The sequence below is a fragment of the Drosophila teissieri genome, unplaced genomic scaffold (genome assembly GCF_016746235.2).
Source record: "Drosophila teissieri strain GT53w unplaced genomic scaffold, Prin_Dtei_1.1 Segkk5_quiver_pilon_scaf, whole genome shotgun sequence".
In the NCBI taxonomy this organism is placed as follows: domain Eukaryota; kingdom Metazoa; phylum Arthropoda; class Insecta; order Diptera; family Drosophilidae; genus Drosophila; species Drosophila teissieri.
The window spans coordinates 257,619-271,595 of NW_025225019.1; the positions used below are offsets into that span (position 1 = coordinate 257,619).

Consider the following 13,977-nt stretch of genomic DNA (forward strand, 5'->3'; position numbering starts at 1 on the left):
TGTCACATTAAAAGTAAAACTGAAGTTTGAATGTAGTGTGTGAATTTCGGATTTGTTGCAAAGGTTAGCCCATACACGAGGGCGTGTAATTTATCAGAATGGCCGTGTCGGAGAACGGAATGTTATTTTGAAATGGGTGCTCTATCGGTACTCAACTGCTCACGAGACTTATCGATTGTATGGCTTTTAGTCGATTGTGAGATCTTTGTAACACTAAGATCGAGTGTGGCCCTGCTGGTAGAGTGGCTGTGCGTGATATATCGAGAAGGAGAATAAAAAAAGCACACACGCGGCGGCAGAAATTGAAAAAGAAGAAAAAAACAGGGACTCGCTACACAATCAATAACTAAAGAAATAACTACGATCCGTCAAGTATTTGTACCTGCCTGTTTCGTTCCGTTCATGGCAACTTTCGCTATAGTTTTTGGCGACGTACTTATCGATCTCTTTCCAAATCAAAAATTGTTGTTGCCGACAGCAATATTTTGTTTGTCAAATTTGCGGTGGGGTTAGAAATAAATTTTTTATAAAAAACCAAGTGGCAGAATGATCTTGTGGTGATGTGGAAAAAACAACAATAGACCACTGAGTAAACTATTTTTTTTCTTTGTAATTAAGATCTAATTTGACATAAAAAGGCATTTACTTTTCATTTCGGTCAGAAAAAAATGCCCTCGAAAAATTCTTACGAATTCGAATACCGGAGCCCCAATTTTTATACCCGTTACTCGTAGAGTAAAAGGGTATATTAGATTCGTTGAAAAGTATGTAACAGGCAGAAGGAAGCGTTTCCGACCATATAAAGTATATATATTCTTGATCAGGATCAGTAGCCGAGTCGATCTGGCCATGTCCGTCTGTCCGTCCGTCTGTCCGTATGAACGTCGAGATCTCAGGAACTACAAAAGCTAGAAAGTAGAGATTAAACATACAGACTCCAGACATAGACGCAGCGCAAGTTTGTTGATTCATGTTGCCACGCCTACTCTAACGCCCACAAACCGCATAAAACTGCCACGCCCACACTTTTGAAAAATGTTTTAATATTTTTTCATTTTTGTATTAGTCTTGTAAATTTCTATCGATTTGCCGAACTACTTTTTGCCACGCCCACTCTAACGCCCACAAACCGCCAAAAACTGTCAGTGTTGAAGACTCTCCTTCGCACTTCGACTAGCTGAGTAACGGGTATCAGATAGTCGGGGAACTCGACTATAGCGTTCTCTCTTGTTTGATTTCAAATCGAAGTCGTAAAATTTTTATTTGAATTTGATTACCGGAGCATGCCTGAATACGTAGATGCAAACATTGAAACGATAGAAACCAGAACAAAAGTATCTTAAATATCTTAAATCTGAGATCTCGACGTTCATACGGACAGACGGACATGGCCAGATCGACTCGGCTACTGATCCTGATCAAGAATATATATACTTTATATGGTCGGAAACGCTTCCTTCTGCCTGCTACATACTTTTCAACGAATCTAGTATACCCTTTTACTCTACGAGTAACGGGTATAAAAAAAGAAGAGGGAACGCTGCATCTACTCCCCTCCATAACTATCCCAAACTTTAACCGCGCCGATATAAATAGATACATAAAGGCAAAAAACCAATTATATTAGAAATTCTTCTCACTGGTACTGCATAATGCACAATGGTAAATCATGCAACCATTTAAAAAGAATTACTAGACATAGTATGCACAACTTTATATTTCCGGTCTTATCTCTTTTGCAGAAGTTTACAAGTATGCTCTGACCATACACCGCTTGCTGGTTACATAACATAAATGAACCTATGTAAAATTAGAACGTTCGCAAACAAAACTTTAAGAAAGGTTTTAAACAGGTGAATTACTTCAAATAAAATTACAGCAAATTAAAATTAAGTATAACGATAATTCAGGTCCGCTAAGACAGAGAAAACACCATTATGGACGTTATTTAATTGTGGACGAGAAACATTTTGTTTCTTTTAGGCGATTTCCTGGGTTTTCAGTTATTTAGAATGACCTCTTTAATAAAACAAGAGAGAACGCTATAGTCGAGTTCCCCGACTATCTGATACCCGTTACTCAGCTAGTGGAAGTGCGAAGGCGAGTCTTCAACACTGACAGTTTTTTTCGGTTTGAGGGCGTTAGAGTGGGCGTGGCAACATGAATCAACAAACTTGCGCTGCGTCTATGTCTCTGGAGTCCGTATGTTTAATCTCAACTTTCTAGCTTTTGTAGTTCCTGAGATCTCGACGTTCATACGGACAGACGGACATGGCCAGATCGACTCGGCTACTGATCCTGATCAAGAATATATATACTTTATATGGTCGGAAACGCTTCCTTGTGCCTGTTACATACTTTTCAACGAATCTAGTATACCCTTTTACTCTACGAGTGACGGGTATAATAAAAGTGCGAACAGAAAGACAAAAAGTCAAACGCTTTTTGCGCAATTCTTAAACGGAGATTCAAGTACGAATACAATAGCATTATGTTCATAGATGGGAACATTTTATTAATTCTTAAAATAAATGGCACATTGGCACACATTTTTTCATTTTTGTATTAGTCTTGTAAATTTCTATCGATTTGCCGAAATACTTTTTGCCACGCCCACAAACCGCCAAAAACTGTCAGTGTTGAAGACTCTCCTTCGCACTTCGACTAGCTGAGTAACGGGTATCAGATAGTCGGGGAACTCGACTATAGCGTTCTCTCTTGTTTGATTTCAAATCGAAGTCGTAAAATTTTTATTTGAATTTGATTACCGGAGCATGCCTGAATACGTAGAAGCAAACATTGAAACGATAGAAACCAGAACAAAAGTATCTTAAATATCTTAAATCTGAGATCTCGACGTTCATACGGACAGACGGACATGGCCAGATCGACTCGGCTACTGATCCTGATCAAGAATATATATACTTTATATGGTCGGAAACGCTTCCTTCTGCCTGCTACATACTTTTCAACGAATCTAGTATACCCTTTTACTCTACGAGTAACGGGTATAAAAAAAGAAGAGGGAACGCTGCATCTACTCCCCTCCATAACTATCCCAAACTTTAACCGCGCCGATATAAATAGATACATAAAGGCAAAAAACCAATTATATTAGAAATTCTTCTCACTGGTACTGCATAATGCACAATGGTAAATCATGCAACCATTTAAAAAGAATTACTAGACATAGTATGCACAACTTTATATTTCCGGTCTTATCTCTTTTGCAGAAGTTTACAAGTATGCTCTGACCATACACCGCTTGCTGGTTACATAACATAAATGAACCTATGTAAAATTAGAACGTTCGCAAACAAAACTTTAAGAAAGGTTTTAAACAGGTGAATTACTTCAAATAAAATTACAGCAAATTAAAATTAAGTATAACGATAATTCAGGTCCGCTAAGACAGAGAAAACACCATTATGGACGTTATTTAATTGTGGACGAGAAACATTTTGTTTCTTTTAGGCGATTTCCTGGGTTTTCAGTTATTTAGAATGACCTCTTTAATAAAACAAGAGAGAACGCTATAGTCGAGTTCCCCGACTATCTGATACCCGTTACTCAGCTAGTGGAAGTGCGAAGGCGAGTCTTCAACACTGACAGTTTTTTTCGGTTTGAGGGCGTTAGAGTGGGCGTGGCAACATGAATCAACAAACTTGCGCTGCGTCTATGTCTCTGGAGTCCGTATGTTTAATCTCAACTTTCTAGCTTTTGTAGTTCCTGAGATCTCGACGTTCATACGGACAGACGGACATGGCCAGATCGACTCGGCTACTGATCCTGATCAAGAATATATATACTTTATATGGTCGGAAACGCTTCCTTGTGCCTGTTACATACTTTTCAACGAATCTAGTATACCCTTTTACTCTACGAGTGACGGGTATAATAAAAGTGCGAACAGAAAGACAAAAAGTCAAACGCTTTTTGCGCAATTCTTAAACGGAGATTCAAGTACGAATACAATAGCATTATGTTCATAGATGGGAACATTTTATTAATTCTTAAAATAAATGGCACATTGGCACACATTTTTTCATTTTTGTATTAGTCTTGTAAATTTCTATCGATTTGCCGAAATACTTTTTGCCACGCCCACAAACCGCCAAAAACTGTCAGTGTTGAAGACTCTCCTTCGCACTTCGACTAGCTGAGTAACGGGTATCAGATAGTCGGGGAACTCGACTATAGCGTTCTCTCTTGTTTGATTTCAAATCGAAGTCGTAAAATTTTTATTTGAATTTGATTACCGGAGCATGCCTGAATACGTAGAAGCAAACATTGAAACGATAGAAACCAGAACAAAAGTATCTTAAATATCTTAAATCTGAGATCTCGACGTTCATACGGACAGACGGACATGGCCAGATCGACTCGGCTACTGATCCTGATCAAGAATATATATACTTTATATGGTCGGAAACGCTTCCTTCTGCCTGCTACATACTTTTCAACGAATCTAGTATACCCTTTTACTCTACGAGTAACGGGTATAAAAAAAGAAGAGGGAACGCTGCATCTACTCCCCTCCATAACTATCCCAAACTTTAACCGCGCCGATATAAATAGATACATAAAGGCAAAAAACCAATTATATTAGAAATTCTTCTCACTGGTACTGCATAATGCACAATGGTAAATCATGCAACCATTTAAAAAGAATTACTAGACATAGTATGCACAACTTTATATTTCCGGTCTTATCTCTTTTGCAGAAGTTTACAAGTATGCTCTGACTATACACCGCTTTCTGGTTACATAACATAAATGAACCTATGTAAAATTAGAACGTTCGCAAACAAAACTTTAAGAAAGGTTTTAAACAGGTGAATTACTTCAAATAAAATTACAGCAAATTAAAATTAAGTATAACGATAATTCAGGTCCGCTAAGACAGAGAAAACACCATTATGGACGTTATTTAATTGTGGACGAGAAACATTTTGTTTCTTTTAGGCGATTTCCTGGGTTTTCAGTTATTTAGAATGACCTCTTTAATAAAACAAGAGAGAACGCTATAGTCGAGTTCCCCGACTATCTGATACCCGTTACTCAGCTAGTGGAAGTGCGAAGGCGAGTCTTCAACACTGACAGTTTTTTTCGGTTTGAGGGCGTTAGAGTGGGCGTGGCAACATGAATCAACAAACTTGCGCTGCGTCTATGTCTCTGGAGTCCGTATGTTTAATCTCAACTTTCTAGCTTTTGTAGTTCCTGAGATCTCGACGTTCATACGGACAGACGGACATGGCCAGATCGACTCGGCTACTGATCCTGATCAAGAATATATATACTTTATATGGTCGGAAACGCTTCCTTGTGCCTGTTACATACTTTTCAACGAATCTAGTATACCCTTTTACTCTACGAGTAACGGGTATAATAAAAGTGCGAACAGAAAGACAAAAAGTCAAACGCTTTTTGCGCAATTCTTAAACGGAGATTCAAGTACGAATACAATAGCATTATGTTCATAGATGGGAACATTTTATTAATTCTTAAAATAAATGGCACATTGGCACACATTTTTTCATTTTTGTATTAGTCTTGTAAATTTCTATCGATTTGCCGAAATACTTTTTGCCACGCCCACAAACCGCCAAAAACTGTCAGTGTTGAAGACTCTCCTTCGCACTTCGACTAGCTGAGTAACGGGTATCAGATAGTCGGGGAACTCGACTATAGCGTTCTCTCTTGTTTGATTTCAAATCGAAGTCGTAAAATTTTTATTTGAATTTGATTACCGGAGCATGCCTGAATACGTAGAAGCAAACATTGAAACGATAGAAACCAGAACAAAAGTATCTAAAATATCTTAAATCTGAGATCTCGACGTTCATACGGACAGACGGACATGGCCAGATCGACTCGGCTACTGATCCTGATCAAGAATATATATACTTTATATGGTCGGAAACGCTTCCTTCTGCCTGCTACATACTTTTCAACGAATCTAGTATACCCTTTTATTCTACGAGTAACGGGTATAAAAAAAGAAGAGGGAACGCTGCATCTACTCCCCTCCATAACTATCCCAAACTTTAACCGCGCCGATATAAATAGATACATAAAGGCAAAAAACCAATTATATTAGAAATTCTTCTCACTGGTACTGCATAATGCACAATGGTAAATCATGCAACCATTTAAAAAGAATTACTAGACATAGTATGCACAACTTTATATTTCCGGTCTTATCTCTTTTGCAGAAGTTTACAAGTATGCTCTGACCATACACCGCTTGCTGGTTACATAACATAAATGAACCTATGTAAAATTAGAACGTTCGCAAACAAAACTTTAAGAAAGGTTTTAAACAGGTGAATTACTTCAAATAAAATTACAGCAAATTAAAATTAAGTATAACGATAATTCAGGTCCGCTAAGACAGAGAAAACACCATTATGGACGTTATTTAATTGTGGACGAGAAACATTTTGTTTCTTTTAGGCGATTTCCTGGGTTTTCAGTTATTTAGAATGACCTCTTTAATAAAACAAGAGAGAACGCTATAGTCGAGTTCCCCGACTATCTGATACCCGTTACTCAGCTAGTGGAAGTGCGAAGGCGAGTCTTCAACACTGACAGTTTTTTTTCGGTTTGAGGGCGTTAGAGTGGGCGTGGCAACATGAATCAACAAACTTGCGCTGCGTCTATGTCTCTGGAGTCCGTATGTTTAATCTCAACTTTCTAGCTTTTGTAGTTCCTGAGATCTCGACGTTCATACGGACAGACGGACATGGCCAGATCGACTCGGCTACTGATCCTGATCAAGAATATATATACTTTATATGGTCGGAAACGCTTCCTTCTGCCTGTTACATACTTTTCAACGAATCTAGTATACCCTTTTACTCTACGAGTAACGGGTATAATAAAAGTGCGAACAGAAAGACAAAAAGTCAAACGCTTTTTGCGCAATTCTTAAACGGAGATTCAAGTACGAATACAATAGCATTATGTTCATAGATGGGAACATTTTATTAATTCTTAAAATAAATGGCACATTGACCACATTAAACCCAAAATAGATATCAAATGAATAGATTTGTTCGATCTATAACATAAAACCACACATCTTAACCCTTAATACATCAAACATGCTACAGTATATAAATTGAACTTTAACTTTATTAAAACAAAAAACACTTCTAACAAATATATCGAAGTGAAAATTTCAATACTAGTTTTAATAGTTGGGAAACTACATTTCAAATTATTAGTTAGCAGTTACTCTGCTATTCATGTAGAATTGCTGAGCCGATAGCAACAAGGTCAAAACATAGATACATGCTGCAATCCAGCAATTATAGGCATTCTGAAAAAAACATAATATACCTTAAATTAGTAAAAAAAAAAAAAACCATACCAAGTATGTAAATAAAGGCGTACTTGGTTGTATGCTCTATTTGCAGCTGCATAAAAATCTTCCAATGAGTGGTATTCCTCTTCTAGCGGTAAGTCTTCAATAAGGGCTACACTATTTATGTAGAAGAATAGACCCATTAGAACCTTTAATATAAATATGTATATGGTTAATTTTTCAATACTGACAAAATTGGAATCTTAATACTCACCAATTGTACAATACCCCAAACCGAGATAATAAGACCACAAAGGGATAGTTTAGGTCCACAGATTTTCATTTTTTGTGTTTTTGGTTAAACCGCTTCTAAGAAAGAGAAAAGTTTCAAAACACACAGAATTTTCCTCGATGAATACTCTGAATTCGTCAGGTGAACATATCATGTGACCAAACACGCAGTGTGGCTGTGCACGTAGAAATTTTATATACTGATGCAAATGGAATATAAACGATTAAAGAAAATGCTCGTCAAGCTAACGACGGTGATCTAGCCATGATTGAGGCACGATGGAAAAATTAAGAAAAAATAGAAGAGCTATAGAATGGACCGTTTTTTTTTTAAATTATTTGTTCTTTATTTGGAAATGAATTCAAATAATTAACAATGCAAAATTTTAAAATAGATCTAACTAGCTTATAGGGGTCATAAAGGGATAGATCCTGAAAAATTAATCAAAACGTATCCAGAATTTTCCAGAAAATACCGTAACAGTGAGACGAACTTTAAAAGATTAAAAGCATGACACTGACTTCGGAACTAGTACCTCACGGAAATCCATGTCATAACAGCTGCATTAACAATAACATTTCTACACTATCTTGATATATAATACTTCGACCCAATTTGCTCGGTGAATATATTAAACTTTTCGATTTTAATCACGTTATATATTAAAAGTTACCTCTATTTAAACAAAGTTTCTTTCATCTATTTCTTAGAAACGATCCAGTTAAAGGCTTATATTAAACCCTTTGAATCGACAAGATACGGATACCATCTTTCCTTTGCGCATCCCGTTTTGTTCGAAAAAAATACATTTAAAATTTTTTTCTGCCAATTTTTTTAGTTGACATATCTGTGTGAACTGAATGATATATGGTAATCTTTATTAGCCTCGCTTTTATATCATTATGTCTATGTGGGGAACCAAATGACTTTGAATGATTTACTTCAAAAAACGAAATTTAACAACTGAAAAATGACTTTGTTATTTTCATCAATAACAAACCCATCACATTGACCCAAAATAGGGCAATATTGTTCTTTTTTACCGAAAATAACACCTAACATTTCCGGATGATGACATATGTTTGCTTTTAGTAATATTCAGAGCAATAGAAGAAAATCAACATTTATTTTTACCTTGGGTAGCGATTGTACGCAAAGAATCTCCTTGCCTTTTCAAATCTATGCTGATTCAAATCTAAGCCAGAATATCTGTTACCTGTTAAGTGGGATATGCAATAGATATATAAATTAATGTGTTCCTCCGTCGGGATGTGTCCTGTGGTCTCCAGACGTGGTTATTATTCCTTCCTGTGGTATTCGGTACGATGCTGCCACAAGGGATTTATAGCTTCCTATGATGTTTAGGTTGGAGGGCGTGACTTTGCCCTCTTCGTTGATCGCTGGCTTTCTGGCTCAGCGAAAATGTTCAAATAAGAAAATAATAGTTTTACGGCTGTGTGCCGGAGTAGCTGCTCTTTATTAAAGCTCTGGCTTAAACTGAATAAAAAAAATATAAAAAATATGGATCTACTCTAGCTCCAATGCATCACGCCATAAACCCATGGTCGGCAAGCCGACTCAGCATTTATGCAACATAGCTCGGTACCACGGATAAGGGGTGTCCGATTGCCATTGCTGACCGTCCGTACCGCGGAGCGCTGAACTGAGTTGGGGCGCATCAGTATTGTTTATATGAAGTAACTTAGTATTAGTGTATTGTTGACATGAATAATATAGCTGTGCTCTTAGTTGTTAACTTATATATTATTTTTAAAAGGAGATAGAAGAATGGTGTTTACATTCCAAAACCATTCCTCTAAATTTACCGCATACATTTGGATTTACGTCATTTCAGCGAAATTTCGTCATATAAAAATCGTAGAACATAATTTCATACTCAAATATATTCAAATCATTAAATTCTTTTAATACATCCTTAATAATAGCAGCCTTAATAATGTGCACATGACTCTCTCTTAAACAGCGGCGCTCTCGCTGCCTAAGTTAAGTACATAAGAAGAAAGCACCGTCTCTGCCGACGGCTTCTCTGCCGGCGCAGACGGATTGCTTTTGGCTAGCTTGGACTCTGAAAGACCAAGTAAAAAGCAGTCTTAACAGGAGTCTCAATCTGGACATCCAACTGAATCTCTCTTTCAATAAAAGTTATATTAATACAACATTAAATATGCATTACTATTATTACATGGCGACCGTGACATGGTCACTTAAGCCTGTAAAACAACAAAAAAAAAAAAGTTAAAATGCGAAAAAAGTGACCATCGACAAAAATAAACACTTTATTGTGACATTAAATGCTATCAAAGTGTAAAAACACGGCAAATATTTTGAAAGTTAGTGTTTGAAAATAAAAATACAAACACAAACCTGTGCGATGACCGGACCAGAAGAAATACAATACCATAATTGATCAAACCCGGACGACAACAGCAGCAGCAAACTGGAGGACTCTGCTCCTTTCGAGCAAAGGGATGCACCTACTCTAAAAGAGGCACTAGAGGTGTATCCAAACGATAGACCACGCCCACTCACAATAGCTGAGTACAGGGCAAGAAGGCAGCCACAACCGAAGATAAAGAAAAAAAGAAGCGGCAAAAGGATCAAGCTGCTCCAACAAAGGAGGTTAATAAAGGACTTTATAAAGACGGCAACTACAGAGGAAGAAAAAACCAACCAAACCCAAAATCTGGAAGCAATTGAAGCCAAATTGTGCAGTGGTGTGCAATAACGCAGTTGAGGCTGTATTTAATACCAATACCCCAATCTGCCTTAATATTAAAAACAAGAAAGAACGCTATAGTCGAGTTCCCCGACTATCTGATACCCATTACTCAGCTAGTGGAAGTGCAAAGGAGAGTCAACACTAACAGTTTTTGGCGGTTTGTGGGCGTTAAAGTGGGCGTGGCAAAAAGTTTTTTTGGTTTTTATAGTTTCTGAGATCTCGACGTTCATACGGACGGACAGACGGACATGGCCAGATCGACTCGGCTATTGATCCTGATCAAGAATATATATACTTTATATGGTCGGAAACGCTTCCTTCTGCCCGTTACATACTTTTCAACGAATCTAGTATACCCTTTTACTCTACGAGTAACGGGTATAATAAAAACCTCAAGCCGATGCGTGAAAACGCTGCTTGAAAAATACTAGTCTTTGTTAGGCTTTTACTAAAAACATGTGTATGGTATTGAATTATATAGAGCAAACCATTGTAAACCATACACATGCCCTCTAACAAACATTTTCTTGTACAGACATACGTGTAGGAAAAAATAATAGCAATTTTTATAGCAGTTCAGATAATCGTTTAATTAACAAATATGGGTTGGTTCGGATCTGACGATAGTCAGACCAAAGACAACACGGCTAATGTCGTGAATAACGTAAAAATTGTAGATAACACAGAAGATATTCAAGCACTGTGGGTTTTACTGTTAATTTTGACAATTACCAGTGGGGCCCAGTTTCTTCTGACGTTATACATAGGGCAAACAATCTAGACAGGGTTTAAACAACAAAAAAATCATAAGCTGTACATAAAAAAAATATATATATATATATATTATCGTAAAAAATCTGATTGACAGATAAGGAACAGAAATTTTAATGTAAGGAATGTGTATATTAATATATACTAACGGATTATAAATATTTAAAATAGTATGGAATGGAACGAGTTATGTAAAAACATAACGAAAATAAGAATTGAATTTGAAAAATCGCATAAGTGACCTATTCAGGGAGTGACAATAAATTCTTTCAATGAAGCACGAGTATGGTAACAAGGAAAGATTAAATCCAGATTATTGGTCTCATGTATCGAAAGTTCTTATAAAACTTAGATCGAACTTGTTATCTATAAAATTGAAACTTGGTTTGGATATATCAATACCAACCATCTTAAATTCACCAATAAGAATAGAATCAGACGAACAACCTGAAACAGAAGGAACAGATTTAAGAAAAGACTCTTACAAGTCAGAAACAGAAATAAAAGAAGAAGATTTGAACAATTTAACAATTCCAGCTAAATTATCGCTAGCCGAATTGACGGATCAAGAATTGGCTGAGTCAGGTATAGACGACATAGAAACAAAATCTGTTATCATGGTGGACGAAGCAACTGCCCAGAGGGCATACATAAAAGACATTTCAACGGCGATTCCGGAATTTGGCGGTAAAAAGATCCATTTGCGTAGATTTGTCACGGCAATCAAGTTGGTTAACCTGACTAAGGGACCACATGAAGCTATTGCCATTGAAGTGATAAAATCAAAAATTATCGGAACGACACAGGCTCCAAAATGAAGTTACAGTTGATGCAATTATCAGAAAACTAGAAGAAATGGTCGTAGGAGAAACAACTGACGTAGTAAGAGCAAAAATGGCAAATGTTTACCGAAAAGGTAAAACAGCCACACAATTTACAAATAAAATTGAAAATTTGCACAAGTCTCTTGAATCTTCATATATAGATGAAGGATTGAAACCAGAACATGTTATCAAATTTAGAAGAAAGGAAGCAATCAATACAATGACAAAGAATTGCGATCACGGAAAACTAAAAACAATACTTGAGGCAGGAACATTTAAGACAATGGATGAAGCAATAAGTAAATACATCCAATGCAGAACTGAGATGACAGGAAGTGCAAGTTCCGTTTTGTTTTCCAAGAGAGGACAAGGAAGTTACAACAGAGGTAACTACCGAGGAGGAGGAAATGGTCGAGGTGGTAATTATAGAAATAATTATAACCACAATAATGGCCAATACAACAACTATAATAATAATAACAATGGCAATGGCAGAGGACGTGGAGGATATAGAGGAAATTACCGCCAGAACAGAGGTGGTGATAACTATAACAACCAAAACCGCAATTCCTCAAATTATAGCCAAAATGGTAATGTCAAGGCACGTCGGTAAACCAGCAGGCTTCCTTGGGAAATCAACAACAGTGAATCAAAAGGTTCATACCATCAATCTCAATCTAAATATTTGCATTAAAGTACAAAACAAGAGAGAACGCTATAGTCGAGTTCCCCGACTATCTGATACCCGTTACTCAGCTAGTGGAAGTGCGAAGGCGAGTCTTCAACACTGACAGTTTTTTTGGTTTGAGGGCGTTAGAGTGGGCGTGGCAAAAAGTTTTTTGGCAAATCGATAGAAATTTACAAGTCTAATACAAAAATGAAAAAATATCAAAACATTTTTCAAAAGTGTGGGCGTGGCAGTTTTGGGCGGTTTGTGGGCGTTAGAGTGGGCGTGGCAAAAAGTTGTTTGGCAAATCGATAGAAATTTACAAGACTAATACAAAAATGAAAAAATATCAAAACCTTTTTCAAAAGTGTGGGCGTAGCAGTTTTATGCGGTTTGTGGGCGTTAGAGTGGGCGTGGCAACATGAATCGACAAACTTGCGCTGCTTCTATGTCTCTGAAGTCTGCATGCTGAATCTCAACTTTGTAGCTTTTGTAGTTCCTGAGATCTCGACGTTCATACGGACGGACAGACGGACAGACGGACGGACAGACGGACGGACGGACAGACGGACGGACAGACGGACATGGCCAGATCGACTCGGCTATTGATCCTGATCAAGAATATATATACTTTATATCGTCGGAAACGCTTCCTTCTGCCTGTTACATACTTTTCAACGAATCTAGTATACCCTTTTACTCTACGAGTAACGGGTATAATGAGCACACTTACATTTCTAGTCGACACAGGCTCCGATATATCGGTCATTAAAGAAAATATAGATCCATTTTTGAATGTTGATCATAATAATATAACACAAATTACAGGAATTGGAAAGGGTTCGATAAATTCAATAGGTTTAACATTTCTCAAGATGAGAACCGGTAACTATATAGTACCGCACCATTTTCATGTTGTGGACGACCATTTTCCGATCCCTTGTGAGGGAATAGTTGGAATCGACTTCATAAAAACATTCAATTGCCAATTAGATTTTACTACAAAAAGTGATTTTTTCATTCTAAGACCAAATAATATTAAAAAATCAATACAAATACCAATTTTTCATAATATTGATAACACTAAGATATCCATACCATCTCGTTGTGAGGTTATCAAGCAAATTAACGTAAGTTCGGTGGATAACCAAATTCTAGTACCTAATCAGGAAATAGAAGATGGTGTATTTGTGGGAAATTCGATATCAGATTCAAAAAACACGTACATCCGAATACTAAACACAACTAACAGCAATAAAATTTTAAACGTTAGCAAAATCAATTTCGAACTATTGACTAACTACAAAATAGCAGACCTAAACGACGCCGAATCAATTTTAAGCAGATTTAAGAAAAACTTTCCATCTGCACATA

General features: G+C 36.8%; 1 protein-coding gene across 1 annotated transcript; it reads right to left on the minus strand.

The window, feature by feature from the left end:
* Nucleotides 1-7,119: 7,119 nt before the first annotated feature.
* On the minus strand, nt 7,120-7,767 carry LOC122625730 (ribonuclease kappa). Its single transcript, XM_043805802.1, has 3 exons — nt 7,584-7,767; nt 7,399-7,518; nt 7,120-7,324 (listed from the first exon to the last, which is right to left on the minus strand). Exons 1-3 carry the CDS (start codon nt 7,650-7,652, stop codon nt 7,226-7,228), a joined length of 288 nt encoding a protein of 95 aa, XP_043661737.1. The 5' UTR covers nt 7,653-7,767; the 3' UTR covers nt 7,120-7,225.
* Between the last annotated feature and the right edge of the window lie 6,210 nt (nt 7,768-13,977).